The 19,930-nt window shown below is 52.6% G+C and overlaps 12 protein-coding genes across 12 annotated transcripts; 7 read left to right on the forward strand and 5 right to left on the reverse strand.

Moving 5' to 3' along the window:
• Positions 1 to 172: 172 nt before the first annotated feature.
• Positions 173 to 2,392, reverse strand: EI97DRAFT_437480 (uncharacterized protein). Its single transcript, XM_033799348.1, has one exon. It carries the CDS (start codon positions 2,304 to 2,306, stop codon positions 414 to 416), a length of 1,893 nt encoding a protein of 630 aa, XP_033649327.1. The 5' UTR covers positions 2,307 to 2,392; the 3' UTR covers positions 173 to 413.
• Positions 2,393 to 2,501: 109 nt separating this feature from the next.
• Positions 2,502 to 3,333, forward strand: EI97DRAFT_470886 (uncharacterized protein). The gene is made up of 4 exons (XM_033801797.1): positions 2,502 to 2,652; positions 2,711 to 2,929; positions 2,983 to 3,089; positions 3,141 to 3,333. The coding sequence occupies exons 1-4, from the start codon at positions 2,577 to 2,579 to the stop codon at positions 3,192 to 3,194; spliced, it is 456 nt and encodes a 151-aa protein (XP_033649328.1). The 5' UTR covers positions 2,502 to 2,576; the 3' UTR covers positions 3,195 to 3,333.
• Positions 3,334 to 3,394: 61 nt separating this feature from the next.
• On the reverse strand, positions 3,395 to 4,271 carry EI97DRAFT_462489 (uncharacterized protein; the record flags this gene model as incomplete). The annotated part of the gene is made up of 2 exons (XM_033801268.1): positions 3,395 to 3,933; positions 4,004 to 4,271. The coding sequence occupies 2 exons, from the start codon at positions 4,269 to 4,271 to the stop codon at positions 3,395 to 3,397; spliced, it is 807 nt and encodes a 268-aa protein (XP_033649329.1).
• Positions 4,272 to 4,776: 505 nt separating this feature from the next.
• On the forward strand, positions 4,777 to 5,408 carry EI97DRAFT_348893 (uncharacterized protein; the record flags this gene model as incomplete). The annotated part of the gene is made up of 2 exons (XM_033794816.1): positions 4,777 to 5,055; positions 5,115 to 5,408. Coding segments are annotated over 2 exons (573 nt in total), but the record flags the coding sequence as incomplete, so codon positions are not given.
• On the forward strand, positions 5,372 to 6,037 carry EI97DRAFT_242949 (uncharacterized protein). Its single transcript, XM_033794075.1, has one exon. The coding sequence runs from the start codon at positions 5,631 to 5,633 to the stop codon at positions 5,985 to 5,987; it is 357 nt and encodes a 118-aa protein (XP_033649331.1). The 5' UTR covers positions 5,372 to 5,630; the 3' UTR covers positions 5,988 to 6,037.
• A 425-nt stretch (positions 6,038 to 6,462) lies between these two features.
• Positions 6,463 to 8,002, forward strand: EI97DRAFT_462491 (uncharacterized protein; the record flags this gene model as incomplete). Its single annotated transcript, XM_033801269.1, has 4 exons — positions 6,463 to 6,809; positions 6,860 to 7,090; positions 7,145 to 7,195; positions 7,243 to 8,002. 4 exons carry the CDS (start codon positions 6,463 to 6,465, stop codon positions 8,000 to 8,002), a joined length of 1,389 nt encoding a protein of 462 aa, XP_033649332.1.
• Positions 8,003 to 9,715: 1,713 nt separating this feature from the next.
• On the forward strand, positions 9,716 to 11,317 carry EI97DRAFT_243141 (uncharacterized protein). The gene is made up of 3 exons (XM_033794077.1): positions 9,716 to 10,261; positions 10,384 to 10,972; positions 11,034 to 11,317. The coding sequence occupies exons 1-3, from the start codon at positions 9,813 to 9,815 to the stop codon at positions 11,070 to 11,072; spliced, it is 1,077 nt and encodes a 358-aa protein (XP_033649333.1). The 5' UTR covers positions 9,716 to 9,812; the 3' UTR covers positions 11,073 to 11,317.
• Positions 11,318 to 12,448: 1,131 nt separating this feature from the next.
• EI97DRAFT_485904 (uncharacterized protein) lies at positions 12,449 to 13,160 on the forward strand (the record flags this gene model as incomplete). Its single annotated transcript, XM_033802154.1, has 1 exon — positions 12,449 to 13,160. A coding segment is annotated over one exon (522 nt), but the record flags the coding sequence as incomplete, so codon positions are not given.
• A 533-nt stretch (positions 13,161 to 13,693) lies between these two features.
• EI97DRAFT_243041 (uncharacterized protein) lies at positions 13,694 to 14,061 on the reverse strand. Its single transcript, XM_033794076.1, has one exon. It carries the CDS (start codon positions 13,928 to 13,930, stop codon positions 13,733 to 13,735), a length of 198 nt encoding a protein of 65 aa, XP_033649335.1. The 5' UTR covers positions 13,931 to 14,061; the 3' UTR covers positions 13,694 to 13,732.
• Positions 14,062 to 14,129: 68 nt separating this feature from the next.
• On the reverse strand, positions 14,130 to 16,110 carry EI97DRAFT_453445 (uncharacterized protein; the record flags this gene model as incomplete). Its single annotated transcript, XM_033800456.1, has 5 exons — positions 14,130 to 14,176; positions 14,243 to 14,943; positions 14,991 to 15,040; positions 15,089 to 15,380; positions 15,674 to 16,110. The coding sequence occupies 5 exons, from the start codon at positions 16,108 to 16,110 to the stop codon at positions 14,130 to 14,132; spliced, it is 1,527 nt and encodes a 508-aa protein (XP_033649336.1).
• A 744-nt stretch (positions 16,111 to 16,854) lies between these two features.
• Positions 16,855 to 18,033, reverse strand: EI97DRAFT_437485 (riboflavin synthase alpha chain). Its single transcript, XM_033799349.1, has 3 exons — positions 17,806 to 18,033; positions 17,628 to 17,750; positions 16,855 to 17,579 (listed from the first exon to the last, which is right to left on the reverse strand). Exons 1-3 carry the CDS (start codon positions 17,834 to 17,836, stop codon positions 17,017 to 17,019), a joined length of 717 nt encoding a protein of 238 aa, XP_033649337.1. The 5' UTR covers positions 17,837 to 18,033; the 3' UTR covers positions 16,855 to 17,016.
• EI97DRAFT_504693 (caib/baif family protein-like protein) lies at positions 17,982 to 19,914 on the forward strand. Its single transcript, XM_033802841.1, has 9 exons — positions 17,982 to 18,193; positions 18,245 to 18,276; positions 18,352 to 18,389; positions 18,447 to 18,535; positions 18,585 to 18,832; positions 18,882 to 19,138; positions 19,187 to 19,432; positions 19,488 to 19,535; positions 19,595 to 19,914. The coding sequence occupies exons 1-9, from the start codon at positions 18,023 to 18,025 to the stop codon at positions 19,801 to 19,803; spliced, it is 1,338 nt and encodes a 445-aa protein (XP_033649338.1). The 5' UTR covers positions 17,982 to 18,022; the 3' UTR covers positions 19,804 to 19,914.
• The last annotated feature ends 16 nt before the right edge of the window (positions 19,915 to 19,930 follow it).

Here is a 19,930-nt window from a genome sequence, read left to right on the forward strand (position 1 = left end):
GGTCGGATGTGAGAGAAAAGGAAAGCAAAGCACCTTTTGGTTAAGAGATGGAGGCAAACTCGATTGTGGCCCTTCCCCTCCGTGAGAGGGATCTGCACAAGATGAGACTAGTTGCTGGCATAGTCAGTTCTGCTGCATGGCCGCGATTGAGGGATATCCACAAATTATTTATGTACCAGCAAGAAGTCTATACAAAGTGTGCACATCAAGGTAGAACAGAAGACCGCGTGTTTGTGAATTAATCCACAACTGAATGAAAATCAACCATACCCGCTCACCTCGCCACGCCTCAAGAGAAGGAAAAAGATATCAAACAACGGTAAAAGATCCCTACATTTTGCTGTCACTATGTTTCGGCCGTGCATCTATCCAGCAACACCACACCCAACACACCACACCACAGCCAACGCATCTCACACCTTCCTCCCACCCGTCAACCTCCTATTCTCCCTCAACCGCTTCGCCTTCAGCGTCTCCCTCCTCCTCTTCTTCCACGCGCGATTGCTGTCCCCCCTGGCTTCCCAAAACCACTTCCCGAACGCCGACTCTTCCGCCTGGCCCTCACCCTCCCCCTGCTCTCCGCCCTTTACACCATCCGCATCCGCATCCGCATTCGCATCCCTAGCGTCTTCATCTCCATCATCATCCAAGTGCATATTCGCCACCGTATTCCCCCTCATCTCCTCATCCCCTTCCTCATCCCCATCCCCATCATCCTCATCATCACTCTCCGCACTCCCCTCCCTCCTCCAATCAAACGAAAACTTGCGCCCAATAGCAGCTGTATCCGGCGTAGGCGCCGCGCTCCTCAAGCCGCGCCACTCAAGGTCCCGCTGCGTGAAGGGCGTCATGGGCGGCTTAGCAGTGGTTGCGTCGCCTTCCCCTTGGGCGTCACCATCGCCATCGTTGTCGAAGAAGCTAAATGCGGTTTTGATGGGGGCGAGGGTTTTGCCGGGCGTGGAGGACGTGGTAGTGTTTGCGGCGGGGGAGAGAGTGGGGGGTTTGGGCCGCTTGAAGAGGGCTTCTAGGGGGTGGACTTGTTTCGTCTGGTCTTTCTGGGGTTCTGGCTTGGGGGTGCTGGTGGCGGGGGGAGAGGATGCGGTTAGGGTCAGGTCTGGGAGAGTGCTTGTGTTGGCGGTGGGAGAGGCGCGGGTGGAGGAGGCGTCGTCTACGGAGGATTCGGAGTCGGAGTCCGAGGATGACGATTCTTCTTCGTCGGAGGAGGAAGAGACGACGGAGGATTCGGCATCGTCGTCGGAGGATTCGGAGGATGATGGCAGTGGAGTAGGAGTGACTTGTTTCTTCTTGCTCTTCTTCTTCTCAGGTTTGGTTTTGGATTTAGGGGAAGAAGCAATGCCCGTGGGCTGGGTCGGGTTGTCTGCAGCAGGTGCCGGTTCTACCAGCTCTAATAGTCTCCTGTTCCTCGCCTTGCCAGTTTCTGCCTCTACGACGTTGCCGTCCTCGTCCACCCATCCCTTTCCGTTGATATACTCGACAGCTGGTTTCGGGTCGGGTGCTACCTGCGAAGTCTTCAGGAAACTAGGCGTCTTGGTGTTGTGCTCAAACTCGTGAATCACAACCTCACGCGGATTCTTCTTCTTCTTCTTCTCCTTCTTTTCCTTGTTCTCCTTCTTCTTCTCCTTGTGCAACAGCTCATTCGCCGCAACGGGCGTCAACTTGGCATGAAACAGCAGCTCCGGCTCCTTCGTATACTTTGACTCCTTCCTCGCAGCCTTCTTCTCCTTCTTGTCCTTTCTCTCCTTCTTCGCCTTCTTCTTCTCCGCCGCCGTCTCCGTCCACCCCCTCTTCACCTTCCTCCCCTCGGGCAACTCGACCCCCTCCAACACCCCCTGCTCCTTCTTCCTTCTACTCTTCTCCTTCTTCACCCGCTTCGCCGGCTTCTCCTTCTCCGCCGCGTCCGCCTCAGCCAGCGCCTTCCGCTTCTCAGGCTTCGCATTCTCAATCTTGACCTTGGACCCCTTGAGCGTCGAACCGTTCAACTTCTTCTTCACCTTCTGCGCCTCCATGACCGGCAAATCGACGTATCCGAAGCCCCGTTCCGGAAACGTTTCGACGACGTGGTACGAGATGTTTCTGGCGAGCGGCAGGACCGAGGGCGCGAGGTAGACTTTCAGGAGCGCTGGACTGAAGGGTGTGATGTGGAGTCTTATGTATTCGGAGGGCGCATTTGTTGATGTTGGGCGCGAGGAGTCGGGTTGTGCGGAAGCGGGTGCAGAAGCGGAAGTGCTAGGTTGGTTCTGCTTCTCAAAGTGAGAGGGAGAATGAGCGACGGCGTCTGCGGGCATCGAGTGCGCGCTTCTTCGCCCGAGTGCTGAATATACGCTATATAGATATTGTTTTGCAGTGTGCGCGTGAGCAGCGCTCGAGAGGGAATTCCGCGCGTTTGGAGGATCTTGAAAAGCTGAGATCGGAGCGCGGCCTAAGCGCCGGACTCTATTTAAAGTGGGGAACTGGCTGGCCGCCGAGCCGAGAACGCCGGAAGCTTGTTGAGAGCTTCTCGGCATCCAGACGATCCAAACGACGTCGTTTGGACTTTGTTGATTGCTGCTGCTGGTATGGAGCGTCGGCGCTCGTGGATGTTGTTTTTGCTGCTGGCGCTGCTCTCGTTGTTAGCGCCCGCGGTTGCGAAGTGTAAGTCGACCCGCTGCTTCTTGAAGATGAAATGGCAAACTCACAACAAATGAATTAGCACCAACGTCTTTCTGCAAATGCACCTGCTTCGGCAAGAGCAGAATCTTCGCCCTCGATCCCCCTGCCGATTCGGAGAAGCCGAAGCCGCCATCCTCGCGATCCCTCGAGGAGCGCGCCTCGCGGAAGAAGACGTGCAATGATTGCAATCGGCAGTTCTGTTTGGGATATACCTTCTGCAAAGGGGAGAAGGAGGAGAATGTCTTGACGGCGTGTTTCCGTGAGTTGGACGAAGGATCGTTAGGGGAGAAGATGGAGGCTGATTGGATTTAGAGCGCGATTCTGCGAAGGACCAGGCGGTGGTTTACATCTTCATCATTGCGACTGTGGGGTTGTTGAGCTATGCGGCTGTGAGGCCTTGGGTGGATAAATGGGCAGAGGTAGGAATGCGCTGTTTGAGTTGAAGACTGATGGCGGCTAACATACGGCAGAGGACCCGCGAGCGAAGAGACTATATTCCAGTCTCAAGTCAGACGGATCAGTGATCCTAGAACCCAATCGATAATGAGTGCATGACGCAAGGCGTTCAGGAGACGATAACTGAAATTGGCTAGTGAAGTCTTTGAATTATCGACATGAATTTTAAGGATACCCAAACGAACACCTAGGTCCAACATACGCCCCGTTAGTGACTCCGCGATGCAATACAACTCGTATTATTACAGTGATGTACAGATTGCAACTCTTATTCTGATTTCTTCGAACCACCCCACACCCAGCCGAACCAGCCTTTGCTCGTTTTCTCTACCGAAGATGCCGCGTTGGCCGCGGCCTGGTCGAGCGGTCCACCTACTGCAGGCGCCGACTGTACTGCATGTGCCGACTGTGGTGAGCTGTTCACTCTCGCCTCCTGCACTGCCTGTGTTATCCCCAATCCCCGAGCTTTCGCCGCCTCTTCCTCCTTCTTCTGGAACTCTTGCACAGCCAATCTCCGTTGTTCAGCCAACTCCTTCTCCTCATTCCACTCGCCATGCATCCACCACAGCAGTTTCGACGGAGCTTTCCTTTCCGCCTTCTTCTTCTCCCAAAGCGCCTCCTCTTCCGCAATTCCTTCCACCAAAGCCCTCTGAGCTGGCGTAGCAATCCCCTGGTGGACAGCGTCCCGCGCCGTTTGTAGGATACGGGCTTGTGCTGCCTCCTGTTCCTTGTACCATTCCGCACGTCGCCGGCGATTGTAAACGACCATATCTCCTACTGAAAAGACGGCCATAACGCCAAAGCAGCCTGACATACATTAGCAATCCGGTCCCTCAAACAAGTACTCCTCCGGCACAGTGGGATCGACAAGGCATACCGGTCGCAAAAACAATGCCGTAAACGGTCGCGCGGTGCATGAAATCCGCCGCCCTCCGCCCGTAGAAGTATGCAACATCCCACTTCGTGACCTGTGCCATCTTCGCCCGATTCGCCGCCTCCCTCAGCCGCTTGACTTTCTGCGCCGGCGTCTCATTCTCCGGCGCCGGGTCCGCAAACTGCAGTATTGTGCTTCGGCCGCCAGGCTTCGTGTGGGCCCATACTCCGGTGGCCGTGAACCGCGTCGACTCTCGAGGGGATCTAGACATGGTGGAGAGAGGAACGGCGACCGCGATTCTAGTGATTGAGGCTGGAATGCGCCGCAGCAGGGGATTGATAGAGCTGGGATAGAAAAGTCGGGATGCGGAGATGGAGCAGCTCGGCTTTCGGCGGTTCGTTTCTCCGGTGGTCCAACTTCGCCTCATGACATTGATGAGCATCCAGTCGATGCTTTGTTGGAATAGTGAAGCGAAATCTGACGCGGACTCGAGTAGTGAACATAGTGGTTGGGTCTTTTTCATTGGACAAGTATCAGCATGATGCCAGCGCTTGTTTCAGTCTTCCTTCACGTTTCCTTTCCGTAACAGAGCACGCTTTCCAACCGCCATGGCAGACAACAATACAAACCAGGCACTAGATGTAGATGAGATTCTACGAACACTTGCAGGCTTCTCTGGTGCGCCGCAAGCTCCGCCTCAAGAGCAAGCTCAACCTCCGAAGCAACACCTTCCAGTGATTCCGAAGGCGCATCCCCCAGCTCAGCCAGAGGCGCCACCGCACCCGCAACATCGACCTACAGGTCCCACCGTCCATCCTTCTACCATTACCGAGTGGAAGCATGGTCTCCGTTGCCTCAACAAGCTCGCGGCTCAGAATCCTCATTTCGAAACCTCCATCCAAAAGCTCATCAAGGATCAAGAGCGCAACGTGAAAGACTGGGACAACGGCCGCCAACGCCTTATCGCCGAGCAGCGAGCAAAACGGGAAAATGAGTTATCTCAGAGAGCAGCCATCAATCTGCCGGGACTTCTCGACAATGCGCCACTCCTTCGTGTAAGCTTCCGTCGTCAGTATCTGTATTTTGACCATGACGTTGCTGAACTTATGTGAAGACTCCAGAGCGGGACCAGGAAGAGCTCAACGAGTACTATCAGAAGGTGTACCGTGCTTGCCGTCAGATGTCTGAGTCTCACAAGAAGGAACTGCAGCGCTTGGGGGTTCCGTTCTTTTGCTTGAGGTTTGATCTACTGCGAGCCGATGATACGAAGACGGTATCTTCGCCTCACGAAGATGACGAACAGGAGAAAGAGGTGTCTGCCTCGTCAGACGGAACTATCACAGAAAGCGAGCTTTTGGTGCTGCAGAAGAAGATGCTGAATCACTTGATGGAGCTGTATGGAGATTGAGATATCGCCGGTCTAGAGACTTGTTTCCTCGGCAATTGCGGCCAATATGGCCGAGTCCTATGCTCTTTGAATACCTCGACAGGTTTTTGCAGCACTCGGCTCAAGGACAGACTTCAGTTAGGCGGAGCGATCGAGCCTCACATCGTTGTTTCAAACAACCGCGGAGCCTGATTGGACTCTCTGGAAGCCAAAAGTAATCGTACTTGGATACGAGCGGGAACAATGCCAGAGATACTGGGTCATAAGCAGCGAGATTCCGCTGAGCAAACTTCAAACGCAACTTCGGGCCCATATTCAGGCCTTGTCGTCGGGACACACCTACCTCGCACGCCGCTTACTCCCACCGAGTATGCAACCGGGCACGAGATATCACATATGTATATTTCTTACTCCGCCATTGAATCATCAGTCAATACAAATTATTTTTCTTTCTACCATATTATCTTCGATGGTCGAGGCATCTCTTCATCTTTGTCTCACTCCGTTCTTCACTTAGTCTTCTCTCTCACTGTCGTAAACATCAATCTCCTTCAGTTCAATGCGCTCAATCACATATACTATTCGACAAGCTTTAGTTAACAACGCCTACGTATTGTATGCTAGGCACGCCGCGTTCTAGGACTGCCATCCTAAGCTGCCAGGCCATGTCCGAAGAACGTTGACGCTGCGACTTTCACTCTCACACGCCGTAAGACTCTCGGTAAAGCAGAATTGGACTGTCAGGGCCCATGGCCGGCTGCCGTTTGCTCGTCGAATATTGGCGTAGGCGCTCAGACCCACTCTCGAGCCAGATAAATACACGACCCCCCCTCCTCCTCCACCTCTCTCTCTCCTCACCACACACCACATTCGTTTCTCGGTATCTGGTCTCACCACACTCTTTTCCCAACTCTTTCCTTTGTCGCTCTGACGCTATCTGCACCTCGCCATCGCGATCACCAGACTGCTCCCTGAAGAGTCCTCTGCTCGCTTTCTCAACAGCCACACTGCGTAGGTAGTACACACTTGCCACCCTCCTGCCACTCCTTCCCTTCTCTTTCCCATATCTGCCACTATGGTTATCTTCAATGTTGTCGGCCGCATCGCGGTCGCGTCTGCTGCCATCTTCAACGGCAGCGGCGCGTTTGCGCACAACGGCGACGCGGCTGGGTTGGACCACTCTACTGTGGCGACCGCGGCCATTGCTCCTAGAGCAACCGTCGCTTGCCCAGCTGAATGCATGCCGAAGATGTGTACGGATGAAGTCAAGTTGAGGGGCACGAACACTGTCTTGACCTACATCTGCCCGCCAACGCCTACCCCGACCAAGCAGCGCTCGACCGTCTATCTGACGATCACCGAGTACACGACGGTTACGCCGACGGTCGCTCCAAGTGTCTCCAAGGTTCTGCAAGTCTCGAGGTATGTGTTTTTGGTCTTGTTATGAAGGGGTGTACTGATCCGAGATACAGCGCGACCGAGGAAGAAACGACGACGACGACGAGGGGCACTTCTAGCAAGATCGTGACTATCACCATCACTTTGCGTCGTTCGTCGTCTGCTGCTGGGGTCACCACTTCGGCCGTCATCACAACTTCGGCCGCAATCACCACTTCTGAAGCGATCACTACTTCTGCAGCGATGACCACTTCGGCCGCGATCACCACCTCTGCTGAAGTCATCTCCGACGTGCATACCTCGAGGTAATTCAATACGGGTCTCTTTCTTGGACCAGCTTTATACTAACATTGCTTCAGTGGCGCACAGTCTACAAGTTCGTCCTCGACTCGCCATGCGATCTACTCACTGTTGGTAAACTCCATACATTTGCCCTGCTTTGCCTAACTCTTCTCAGGCCTCCGTCGTGGAATACCACAGTGATTGCGAGCTCGGGAACATCGGCGATCCACAACAGCTCTGCGACTGTTGCTCCCATCCTCTCTACCAGCGTCAGCACAACAGCTCGCAACATCTCGAGCACTGCTTTTGATCAAGATACGTCTACTAGCATCGCTCACAACACCTCTACGGCTGCGCTTTCGTCGTCTTTGAGTTCGTCTGCGGTATCATCCTCGACTGGCTACGCGATGCCTAGCTTCCAGACCCCTCCCTACCCTCTTCCGAACGCGACGTCCAGCTTCGTTGCTCCTACCGGCGCAAACACCGCGACAAGCTACATCATCACCGCCTCCAGTTCCGGACAGTATTACTCTCTCCCTCCTTCTCTCGAGGAAGACGTTGAGCACGAGCACCGCCTTGCACGCCGTCATGGAGGCGACGACAACTCCTCCGTCTCCTCCCACGGAGTTATGTCAGCTTCTTACCGCAATAGCACGTCCAGCTTCGACTTCCATAACATGACTTCCAGCGATGGCGGTATCGCTCTGACATCCAGCGCCATGCAGGGCACGGGCACCGGTACCAGCACCGCCACCGGCACGGCGACCAAGACACTGACCGGACCTACGACCAGCACGCAAGTCCACCATTCTAGCCACAGCGCCTCTGCAACTGCTTCCCCTTCCGACAAAGGCGAGGCTGCAGGCCTGGGCTTGAATACGACCGCCCTGTTCATGTCTCTGGCTCTGATGATGGGCTGGATGTGGATCATGTAAAGGTCTTTTCCGGACAGTATATCTGCGGATGTTTTTCTGTCCTGAGGACTGCACATGGCGGTTTCCTGAATCTGGAGTGTATCAGGATGGGGTTTTCTCACATCGGAGTTGCGGCTATGGTATATAGACGTGGTATGCTCTGATGACGAAACTTCATGATGGAATGGGAATGAATCACGATTACTTTGTCTTACTAACGACTCATGTGCGTGCTATGTGATGTATGCTTGTGTGAGTTATCCTTCCTAGCAGAAGTGTTTGTCTCCTACCTTTGTTGTATGTATAGTGAACGTTTCGAGTCTGGAAGGGTTGCTACCCGTTGAAGTCGCTTCACCATCACCCACCCACACAAAACCCCACCACCTCGGAGATGAGCTGTAAACGAACCCCTACCCTATGGTAAGAAGGAGGGTGAGAGGAGGTTCATGCCGACAGTGCTCTGGCAATTTCGCTGTACGCCTTCTTCCCTTCGGCGCCTAAGCAGCTATTGCCGCTAGTCAAATCAAGGAATTTTGTATGCAGTAGGCACATACTAAGTGTAGCCAAAGAGTTACTCTGGATGAAAATTTGAGTCCCTGGTTACAAAAAAATTGATTGTTTAGGGCGCTGGCCTGCAAAAGTGAGGGCGCTCAGTTCACACTCCTCGGCGCCATCAGTGGTTGCCCACTCGAACAGTACCCTCCTCTCACTACTTTCAGCATTCCCACCACATCTGGCTTTCTCTGCACATATTATATAGCATTTATTCTTTTTCTTTCTGTTCACTGGGATAGGGAAAAAAATAGGGCGAATGCCCCCAGAAACCACAAAAAAAAAAAAAAAAAACCGCCACTTTCGTAGTCAGAAAAACCCGCTATTCGCAGGTTATTTTTTTCTTTCATAAAGGTATTTAATTGAGCCACTAAGCGGACTCGAACCACAGCCAGGTTGAATTGGTCTGGAAGTTCCCGTACGCTCGCAAGTTATACAACTGAGCCACCTAGGAATCCTCTCGCATCAAGCTGACTGTGCTAGGAATTGTACTTTGGAGGGTTATATAGTGCATATCTTTCGGGTATAGAGGTGAGGGAGAATGTGAGTGAGGAGGACGAGGGCGGTGACGTAGATTTTTTATTGTGGAAGGTGCGTGCCTGCTGTTTTGGGTTTCTGTGAGAAGGCAGTCACTGGGTGGTCTTTCACCGGCGCAGATTGAGTGCAGGCGGCGAAAATCACGTTCCATGGTATTCTAGGAACGAGACAGCCATATAAAGAGGAGATGAGTATGAAGGTGATAATATTATGGAGTAACAAACACAGATATCTATATAGCGCGTGCTTTCGATAACCATAAAAGCAGAGGTATGAACAGAGTGAAATCTACAGACTGGTTTGAGGGCATTGAATAGTATAGTCACCGTCAAGAGCCACCGTCAACAGCCACCGTCAAGTAATCCGAAGAATGTTATCCTGCTTAACTGGTTAGAAGGTGCTTCATTGTGAAGTTATTTCGGCGCCTTCAAGTCAAATCAATGGTCTAATTGACATAGACTAGTCGTGCTTTTGAAGACAAGATCCGGGTGAATTTCCGTGCTCATGCATAATCTAAGCCACAAAGCGGCCGGGTCAGCCAGCATAGGACCAATAGCCTCCTAACCGCGTCAGCCTTGTACGACGTTGGGCAGGAGGCGCAGCCAGCTGAACAGCTGCAATGCAGAATGCCACATGCGCGGCGAAATGGATTATCCGCTCGCAGTCTTCACTATAAATCCAGTCGCGCGTCCCTTGGATCTTGCAGCTTTGACATCTCTCACACTGCATATCACTGTCCGACATGGATGCGGTCGCTCTCTCCCTGCAGCTGGTCCAAACGGCCGATAAAATATGGACGTTTCTGAAAAATGTCAAAAACGCTCCCGAAGACCTTCAACGAATTTCCGACACGGTCGAATCCCTTCGCACCATCTCAAAAAACGTCCATACGGTCCTGATCTCACAACAGCCCCAAGTCGTTCAAGACCAACAAGACCCTGTCCCTGCTCCCCGTCCGCTTCCCGGAATAGAAGCCTGCCTGCGAAAATGCGAAGAACAACTGCGGCCCCTTGAAGACATTGTGAACAAGCATAGTGCTGCCTTCCGGAACGACTCACCAAAACTCGATAAGCTTTGGAGCAGCATCCGCATGGGCTTCAAGTCCAAGGACATTGCGGATTTCCATACCCGTGTCCATAGGGAAATGGACTTCCTGAAGCTCTGGCTTGAGCTCAATTCTTATCACTATAAGTAAGTTGTTTTTGGTAATTCTCGCGCCAATGATGTGGCGTCTATGTTCATAAGGAGACAAGGGTTCTGTTAGGATGGTACCCTGACATTTACAGTGCCCAAATTCTTCCTGATATCCGCAGGGACATACGTTCTATGCAGGAAAGTTTTCTCATGGCCATTAAGACTACAATGACACAGGTGGTACCCGTCAACCAAGGTACATGTCCAGCACCGAATGTGGGTCCCGCATCAAGCAGCGATACGTACAGCTACAGTCAGGACATTGATCTCTACGCACCTTCACATCGAACAACGGTTGATGTTGCTCCCCACCGCCGCTCAACACAGTTACTGGTCAAGGTCCACTCAATTGATATGCCCCTTATTATTCGATGCCTAGGTCTTCGGGGAAAGAAAGTTCGCAAGTATCTCCAGTTTGAACAGAGAGATGAAGAAAACATAAACTCGGAACGGCCAGTCATAATCTCCGAGGAGGTCGTGTACTCCTGGGAATTCCACAACCTACGTCGCGGAGTTGAACTACATTTTGATTCACTCCATAGTGCCATACTACCCGCCGTTTCTTCCTATCCAGTGATGCAGGGTAGTATGCTCCGGCTATGTCGTGATATATTTGCAACAGGCACTCTGAAAGACTTGCAAACGGCCTTCAGCAGCGGAAAGCTACATCCGTTCACGCGGAACGTTGATGGCTATACTCTACTTCATGTACGTACCGCCTCAACCTACTATCGACATCAAGCTAACGCATGACTTGCAATGAAGCTAGCGGCTCGTTATTGTAGAGCAGACTTCTGTCAGCTTCTAGTGGCTCTGGGTTGTACCGTTGAGATGTGCAGACGAAGCCAGTCGGACCCAATTCGAAGCCCCGCATGGTCTGCATGCATTTACAGTGTTCCCGACGAGTACCAACGAATCGACACATTGCGATTTTTGCTCCAGAATGACGATGCATTTGATATCGAACATTTTGAACCCCGCTTTTGGACATGGGAATTCGACCCTGAGGTAGACCGCTATCGGAGCGGGCCATTTGCCCAGTGGCTATGGGACAATGCACCACTTTACTTCGACGACTCTCAAGTTTCGACAGTGAGATGCGAGCTTTTTAATGAGATGCTGTCAGACAAAAATTACGGGATCCTCATTTTAAACAGGACTCAGCTATTGGAAGTGTTGGACAAAAGTGACACCCTCTATTTTCTGTTCGATGGGGGCTATACAGAAGCGGACAGCTGCTTCGCCATAGGGAAAGATTGGATAGACTTCCTCCTTAAGAACAAGGTGGATCTTGAAGACTATTTCAAGAAAGAGATCGCGCGGGCGAAGGAATGTGCTTCAGATTCCGCCTCTAACGAACTCGCGCACTGGCCCGATGAGAGGCCTCGCAGAGTTGTGATCGGCACCAACAGCGCCGGTGAATGGAATTTAGGGTGGCAATGGGTGGTTGATTCTGCTGAGCCCTGCTTTTTGGTATGCTCAGAATTTGCGGCACTTGCCAATAACATTGGGTACGAAATAGAGTGGCCATACTCCTGTGGTGGACAAGTATTTTTCTTCGAGTTCGAGCACGAGGATAACGGGATATATGAAGGGGCGACCGCCATTAGAAGAACAAGCATATTGAAGAGAGCGGAAAGATTCAACCGTCGTATGGCCAACAAAGCCCAGAAAGAGTCGAGGAAAGCCAGGAAAGGTCTCCCGCGCAGGATGCCGGGAGCATGGATATAAGACTTCGAGACTCGCGGCCACAGTCCTCACAAGGCCTTGATCACTACATCGGTGCCAGAAGACGTGGCTGTATATCTACGCTGCAAAGAGCACGAGCCGTCATCCTCCCGGATGGAACGGAGGAAGGGAACTGCTATCGACTTTGCATTGCATCTCTCCACGAATGTTTTGAAACTATCACCATCCAATTAAAGGAGTAATGAGTCCGGCACCGGTTAGTGCCGACAGCATGCTGTTCTCCACCAGTAACGTCGTCCAAATATCAACGGCTTCATTAATTGGAAGATCAAGACGGAAGGATGCAGCTCAACTATACCAGAGACGAGTGTGTAGGGTTGCAAGTGGCGATGAGGCGTAACGGTGCCGTTCCTTAAATCCCTGCAACGACCCCTTCGACCCTTTCGTCTGTACCGTTCCCTTCTCGTCTGTCTCCTTATTGTCAGAGCCACGGAGCTAGCCGCAAGTATTACAGCGTTCTTGTCGCTGACTATTCATGTTGTAGAGTCCGTAGACAAAATAAGGACGTTCGTCGAAAATGTCAAGGACGCCCCGACCGAGTTGCGAAGGATTATGGAGACCTTGGGAAGGCTCGGGTTGTTGTTGCAAAAAGTCCGGAAAACGCTAGAACGGCAATGCGAGCAGAAGGCGCCTCTGTTCCTTCGACCATCTTCCTTACTGGGGGCCGTTCTGAAGGATATTGACCGTCATCTTCAACCACTTCGAGCAGTGCTAGAGAAACATAAAGCGTTGTTTCAAGATCCAGGCAGACGTACCATAACTTGGAGCAAGACCAGCCTTGCGTTCAGCTCCAAGGCCATTGCTGGAATTGAGGAGCGAATGCATCAAGATGTTACACTTTTGGGAACAGCCTTAATGGCCAACAGTACGAGTATTCAATACGTGCACCCAGTCCGGTTGATACCTGATCCCGCATTCCCAAGGCATAGACTTCCTGTCAATGACGCCGTTTACTGAATTTTCAATCATATCAAGAGATCGTCGGGAGCCCTTTGTCGCTGAGGTCGGTGTTTGCGCTCAACTTTGAACGTCACTACAGCTTCGACATAGGAAGACAATGGCTAGGCATCCTGTCCAACTTGGAAGTGGACCTGGACGACTACTTCGCCCGATTTGACGACTTCGACGGCTTTATCGACTGCCCGTATAACAATCTCGAGCTCGGCTATCGTCACGAGATTGTAGCTCCATGCAATGCCAATGATGAAAGAACTCTGGGTTGGGAACGCGCCTTTGACCCGGATTGCGAGGGGTATCTCATCATGTCTGAGTTCGAAGCACTGGCAATGGACTCGTACAATATGCAGGATTTTCGATGAGGAGGACGAGTGGGTCGAATGACGACATGCGCCTCTGCCCAAGGCAGTGCTGGATGCGGATGGGTGGATTACGATGGAGAGTCGGGCGGAGCAGCTTCGGCTCGATCCAAAATGGACAGGGAGACTGGAGCGCAGGGTGGCCAGGAAATCCCGAAAGGAGATGAAGCGTTCGGGGCAGAAAGTCGCGAGGAGCAGGATGCCAGGGTCCTGGGTATAAGTATCCAGACGATGGGGCTCGTAATATCCTCTCTTTTCAATATCTGGTCAGCAGAGGGTACTCTTCGATACCACACGCGCGCGCAAAAGCATGGTGATGAATAACCACCTGGTTAGGCGCGAGTCGGTGGGGGTGTCCAACATAGAAATGGAGGCAGTGCAGCACCAGCAGGAGACAAGCTATCTATAACCGTAGAGACGATATAATGCTGAGGTGAGAAGCTTTTGTACTGATGAGGTGAGAGGTCCGGGCACTCCCTAAGATTGACGTTCTTGCGCCTTTGGACGAGAAACCAAACAACAACAGTGAAAGCAACGACTCTGAGACAGAATACAAGACGAGGCAACGCAATACTGTGAAACTTTGCGGAGAAGTCTCCATAAAGAAATTCCGGTAACGAAGACACAAACAACAGCGGCGAACAGAAGGGTATTTCTTCGCAAGAACAAAACAATTTTTCCTTCCCTCCTCTTCTCAGCATAGACGCCAGCGAGAAGACATGATGGCATGAAATTCGTAACGGTCGTAAGCATCGTCATGTTGTCCCTTCTCCTCTGTTCCAGAGTTGAAAGACCACTTCTTAGCGGATCTTGATATGATGGAACAGCTCCATCAAGTGCCTCGCATCTAACACACCTGTTAGCTACTCACTCTTCCACACATTTGCACAGCGAAACCAAGACAAAGACATACCACTCGCCGACGTAAACGTCAACTGATACCTCCCGCCCTTCCCCCTCGGGACCTGATACCCCTGATGAAAGACATACGGATGCAGCTCGGCAAACTGCACCGTCGCCGTGCCGACCCGTTGCATCCAGCCCTTATGCCCAATATACTGCGTCACAAACGCCGTCCAAATGGGCACCGTCTTATTCGGGCCCCTCCTGGCCGTGGCCTCGAAGCGCACGGCGCCCGAGTCGCGGTCACGGAAGATGCGGAAGGCATGCAGGGAAGTGTGATCCTGGATCTCGCCGCCGAACTCCTCGACTTCGCCCGGCTGGAAGAAGTCCTCGAGGCCGGCGGCCACGGGAACTTCGTCCTGGCGCTTCATGGCTACGAAGGTGCAGTAGAAGAGGACCATGCGTTCGTACAGGGTGAAGCGCAGGTTCGCCCAGAGGTCCAGCTGGCCGTCTTCGCGGTTGACGCGGCAGAGCTGCAGGCACGATTCGATGCGCAGGACTTTGAGGTTGGTGAGGGGTAGGCAGTAGCGGAGGCGGCGGCCGGAGGGGTCGAGGGTCAGGAAGAGGATGCGGGCGCGGTGATCGTCGGGGCGCCAGTAGAGGCGGACCCAGACGTTTGTGGCTTCGAAGGGGAGCTCGAGGACTTTGTGGAAGCCGTCTTTGTCGAGGAACTCGATGGCTTTGGGCTCGTTGCGGCCGAGGCATTTGGTTCTGCGGTTGGTTAGAGAGGGGGGTGCTGAGGCTGGGCAAGGACATACGGTTGGCCGAGGGTTTTGAAAGGAGTTGAGGAGTGACGGCCGTCGAAAATCTGGAACATAGGTGAGTAGGCATCCATGCATCTGTGGAATCCTGTTACCTTAGTCGCCCAATAGGCGCCACTGTTTGAATCGTTTGAATGCGTAGAGAACGTCTGTGATGACGCTGTTGAGTATGTTGGTGATTGCGGGATTTCGGGTACCGGGGGAGGAACGAAGGGTATTTCGCCATATATGGGAGAGTGAGCGAATGGCGGCGGAGGAGGCGGTGGTGGAGGAGGTGGAGGTGGCGGAGGTGGGTGTGCATAAGCTGGGTATGTCTGGTAGTGAGGCATTTTGGGCCTTGCTTGTGCCGGTGATTTTGGTCTTGGAGTCTTTGCACGTCCTAGAGGCCTTCAGTCAGTCACATGATATGTATTTGGGATCGTAGAAGTGGATGCGTTCAGCTGAAGATATAAATAGACCAAGGTGTGAAGGACATCGAACCTACCGTGTGCGCGCGGATCTCCGACATGGAGGCCTGTGAAATATGATGCGAGGTCGTCTTCGTCGACTGTGACTACTCGCTTTTCTTGCTTCTTCAGAAGTTTTGAAAGGCGCTTGCGTATGCCCTCCATTTCTTCATCAGGAGGTTCCCTGACATTGTCAAATGGATACTCCAAGGTTCACGAAGGCTGAAGACTTACCCCTTCAGAACATCAAACATGCTTTGGAGATATAGCCGATAGAGCTCCAGCCGCACAGGCAGTGAGATGCCTTCATCCTCGAGCTCGTCTAACGCATCCTCCCAGATATCCGTGTAATCTGGAGTGCCGGGGAAGGCGCCGGGATGCTGCTTGGTCGGCTTCTTGGATTTGCTGAACATGTCCCGTACATCCTCCAAGGTGTAGCGTAAGCTGGGTAGGACGATTTCCAAATCACGCAGGATGCGCCCCACGTATCTGCCATAGCGGGACAGTTCCAAGCTCTCGTTCAGCGTGTGAAGGGCGTGTGAGATGGCGAATAATTCGGCTATCTCTCCAGTGATTTCTTTTGCATACTCTGGAATCTCGTTGAGAAAGACATGGAGGCCGGCAGCCGTGTCTTCGGCCTCCTTGGCGGATTCGAGGAGCCTCCAATCCATGGAGATCAGCGTGACCTGGAGATATCTACCTGGGGGTTCTCCTTCAGCCGACCGAGGGGAACGGAGTCGTTCGCATGCTTTGCCGAGCAGATAGTAACGCGTCGGGAAGACGAGAGGTTGATGTGCGGAGTGGTGCTTTTAACAGTCGATGTCTGCTGATGACTGGTGGGTGAGCCTTGAAGAAGTGGGATTTGACGTGTCGCGAGAGCGGAAGCCAATGGATTTAATATTATATTGCCGACGAAACCTCTCTATAGATGCTGCACCTTAGCCGCACCTTTCCCTCTTCTTCGGCTGGCTTCGTTTTACCGTTTCGTGTTGCTCGCCTTTTTCGAATCTGGCCCCCACGATTGGATATTCTTGCCTTGCTCTTTCGAAAGACTCTGGCTTTTTTTTTCGTGCGCGTGCCGTTGTCGGTGTCTTGCTACAAGCAAGTGTGATTTGCAGGCAAGCTTATGTTCTGGCGGGGTTGCGGTTAGCACGTGAGGGTATGGAGGAGGTGTCGATCTCCTCCGATGGTATAAATGACGCTCCCATCTGCCCACCTGGGCCGATTCACGGCGTGGCTCGCAGTGAGTGGCCTTGAGACGATGGTCGCCATTGCATGAGGGTTGCAGGTTGCATGACAGTCTCCAGGCAGCACCGTCCATGGCTGCTCGGAGCAAAGGAGAAGACTTGGCGGCGACATGAAAGATTCACAGCAACAAAACAACGACAAGTCGGATCTTCAAAAGGGAGCAGGATGGGGTCTTGCTCACGAAAATCTGGTAGGAGAGGGCTGCCGTCTGCCTTTAAATTCTGTTTTGCTGGCTGCACCAAAATAGATGGATGATAGGGCTGCGCCTCACTTTCCCTTGCGACGTCCAGCCTCATCAGTTACCCATGTTAGGCAGCGAGAAATGTTCCTCAAACATTTCTGCCCAGAGCCTTGAGTTTCTCGTCCACCAGTCTTGAGACCATCTTCTCGAGGATCGCGAATTCGCCATTCGCAGTTCCCTCAAAGTAACCCGCAACACTCTTCTCAACATACTTGCCCACTTGGTCGACTTCGACATTCACATCGTCGCCCGGTTTCTTCGCCGCCGTAACCACCTTTTCCTGCGTGTACGCAATCAACATGACCTCCCACCATCCCTCCGGTCCGTCTTGCACCTTTGTTACTGTCAAGCTCGCCCCGTCTATTGTCACATAGCCCTTCTCAACGATGTAACGAAGGACGGCCGGCTCTCGCGGCTTGAAGCGGAACGTCAGAGCATTGCCGTCCGGTGTGACGGATACAATGCTCGCAATCGTGTCGACATGGCCCTGAACAAAGTGTCCGCCCATACGCGTCGTCGCCGAGACTGCGCGCTCGAGATTGACATGCGAGCCCTTCTTCAGCGAGCCCAGGTTGGTCCGGCGGAGCGTCTCGGGTGCAACGCCGACTTTGAAGGATGTCTTGTCAAACTCGGTGACAGTTAGACATGTGCCTGACTGAGTTAGTCTCTTTGCAAGCATTTGGACGTGAGTAGACAGACCATTGACGGCAATGCTATCCCCCAGGTGCACATCTTCCAGAATACCTTGGGCATCCGATATGGTCAGCGAAGTGCCTCCGCCCCCAGTGGCCGTCTGGTCGAGCTCCTCAAGCGCGGCGACAGCTAGCCATCGTCAGCTGGGCCACCAAGCACGCATCTTTCGCAATGGAAATCGCACTTCCTATTATTTCGACAAGGCCGGTGAACATGATGGATTGCGGCGCGGTTGTTGATCTGGAGACGACGACCGAGGGTGGGGGTGAAACAAGCCTCGGAGCTTGATGCGGGGGGTCTCGGTCGGAAATAGCGCGGGCGTAATCCCATCTATATCAGACTTCAAAACTTTAATACTTTATCTCATCTTGCTCTCAATCTACCACTGAATATTCGGAAGCATGTCTCAGACATTACGGCGTGTTTTTGCGGCTTCAATAAAGTACGGCACCGGCAATTGGCGGTTGAGCGGCTCACGGAGGTGCATTGCCTCCGCTGCTAGTCAACAAGATGCCGGGACCTTGCCGTTAGCTGGTATCAAGGTCCTGGACATGACAAGAGTGCTTGCTGGGGTGTGTTGGCCGCCTTGAAATTGGTAGATGAAGCTTCTGACACACGAATAGCCCTACTGCACCCAAATACTGGGCGATCTTGGGTATGCAATGCGTGACCCTGTATGGACCTCCGCCGAGGTGACCCATTGAAAGCGCATTTGTTGACATCAAAACAGAGCAGAGGTTATAAAAATTGAGCACCCCGAGAGAGGAGGTGATTCTGCTCCCTTAGTCCGTTGCAAGAGTCCTCACTGATGTAATCATGGAACAGACGACACTCGAGCCTGGGGCCCTCCGTATGCCAAGCATATCAAAGGCGAACATCGAGAAGGCCCTGGCGAGAGCGCATATTATCTTGCCGTAAGAATTTTGTACAGGCTCTAGAATCCTGTTGGCTGACTTGTTCAAGGTGAACCGGAACAAGAAGTCAATAGGATTGTCCTTCCAACATCCTGCGGGCGTTGATATCCTTCGTCGACTAGTCAAAGAATGCGACGTCCTCGTTGAAAACTACCTACCCGGGTCGCTAGCAAAGTATGGGATGGATTACGCCTCCGTGTCCAAGATAAATCCCAGCCTTATCTATGCGAGCATAACAGGATACGGGCAGACGGGACCCTACAGCAGCCGAGCTGGCTACGATGTAATGGTGGAAGCGTATGTCTGACGACCAGAATTCTGGATCCGTGACACTGATTCGGGACAGAGAAATGGGCTTGATGCACATTACCGGAGCCCGAGATGGACCGCCCGTCAAAGTCGGCGTTGCAGTTACGGATCTTACTACAGGGCTGTACACATCAAATGCTGTCATGGCTGCCCTACTCGCTCGCGTCAAGTCTGGAAAGGGCCAGCACATTGATGTTGCCCTCAGTGACTGTCAAGTGGCAACGCTTGCGAACATTGCTAGCTCTGTGCTCATCAGTGGCAAGAAGGACTCTGGGCGGTGGGGCACGGCTCATCGTGAGTGTTTATCAAACTTGTCAGACTTTACAGTACTAACCGGCACAGCATCCATTGTGCCATATAGAGCATTCAAGACGGCTGATGGTGACATATTGCTGGGAGGAGGGAATGATCGACTCTACGGGATCCTTTGCACAAAGATTGGAAAGCCTGAATGGATTACTGACGAGAGGTTCAAGACGAATCCTATGAGGGTGAAGAACAGAGATGTGCTAGAGGAGCTGATTGAGAACGAAACACGGAAGAAAACAACCCAAGAGTGGCTTGAGATCCTTGAAGGCTGCGGCATGCGTAAGTTGCCTACCCTGCCGTTCCATACACATTGGGCTATACTGACAAAGTCCAGCATACGCCGCTATCAATGACGTTCAGACGACACTCAACCATGACCACGGTACGCAATTGTCCTGTCCAAGTACCTGCTTTTCCGTAGTTTACTGACGAACCTTACAGTCCTCGCTCGCGGCATGGTCCAGGAAGTGGAACACCCCACATGCGGCCCCATTAAGCTGGTCAATACTCCTGTGAAATACTCCGTCTCCAAACCTGGTATAAGAACACCCCCGCCCACACTCGGCCAGCATACGCGAGACATTCTGAGCGAGCTTGGCCTTAGTGAAGAGGAAGTAGCTCGGCTTCGTACTGAAAAGGTCGTGGCCTAGCGTCGCGTAAGCTGCATCATGAAGCCATAAAAATTCACTAATCTTCCGCGATGTTTGCATATGTGCATACAATACATCGTATAAGCATTCTATTGCAAGCTCACCCCCTGGAGTTATAGGACTATGT

Source organism: Westerdykella ornata (genome assembly GCF_010094085.1).
Source record: "Westerdykella ornata strain CBS 379.55 unplaced genomic scaffold EI97scaffold_49, whole genome shotgun sequence".
NCBI classification, from domain to species: Eukaryota; Fungi; Ascomycota; class Dothideomycetes; order Pleosporales; family Sporormiaceae; genus Westerdykella; species Westerdykella ornata.

Bases quoted from the DNA above. Each gene is read 5' to 3' on its own strand.
- EI97DRAFT_437480 (XM_033799348.1), bottom strand. From the start codon at position 2,306: ATGCCCGCAGACGCCGTCGCTCATTCTCCCTCTCACTTTGAGAAGCAG.
- EI97DRAFT_470886 (XM_033801797.1), top strand. From the start codon at position 2,577: ATGGAGCGTCGGCGCTCGTGGATGTTGTTTTTGCTGCTGGCGCTGCTC. The intron at 2,653-2,710 runs GTAAGTCGACCC...CAAATGAATTAG, and splicing joins AGCGCCCGCGGTTGCGAAGT to CACCAACGTCTTTCTGCAAA. The intron at 3,090-3,140 runs GTAGGAATGCGC...AACATACGGCAG, and splicing joins GGGTGGATAAATGGGCAGAG to AGGACCCGCGAGCGAAGAGA.
- EI97DRAFT_242949 (XM_033794075.1), top strand. From the start codon at position 5,631: ATGCCAGAGATACTGGGTCATAAGCAGCGAGATTCCGCTGAGCAAACT.
- EI97DRAFT_243141 (XM_033794077.1), top strand. From the start codon at position 9,813: ATGGATGCGGTCGCTCTCTCCCTGCAGCTGGTCCAAACGGCCGATAAA. The intron at 10,262-10,383 runs GTAAGTTGTTTT...TGATATCCGCAG, and splicing joins CTCAATTCTTATCACTATAA to GGACATACGTTCTATGCAGG. The intron at 10,973-11,033 runs GTACGTACCGCC...CAATGAAGCTAG, and splicing joins ATGGCTATACTCTACTTCAT to CGGCTCGTTATTGTAGAGCA.
- EI97DRAFT_243041 (XM_033794076.1), bottom strand. From the start codon at position 13,930: ATGGAGACTTCTCCGCAAAGTTTCACAGTATTGCGTTGCCTCGTCTTG.
- EI97DRAFT_437485 (XM_033799349.1), bottom strand. From the start codon at position 17,836: ATGTTCACCGGCCTTGTCGAAATAATAGGAA. The intron at 17,751-17,805 runs GTGCGATTTCCA...GACGATGGCTAG, and splicing joins CCTTGTCGAAATAATAGGAA to CTGTCGCCGCGCTTGAGGAG. The intron at 17,580-17,627 runs GTCTGTCTACTC...TAACTCAGTCAG, and splicing joins GGATAGCATTGCCGTCAATG to GCACATGTCTAACTGTCACC.
- EI97DRAFT_504693 (XM_033802841.1), top strand. From the start codon at position 18,023: ATGTCTCAGACATTACGGCGTGTTTTTGCGGCTTCAATAAAGTACGGC. The intron at 18,277-18,351 runs GTATGCAATGCG...ACATCAAAACAG, and splicing joins CAAATACTGGGCGATCTTGG to AGCAGAGGTTATAAAAATTG. The intron at 18,833-18,881 runs GTATGTCTGACG...GATTCGGGACAG, and splicing joins TACGATGTAATGGTGGAAGC to AGAAATGGGCTTGATGCACA.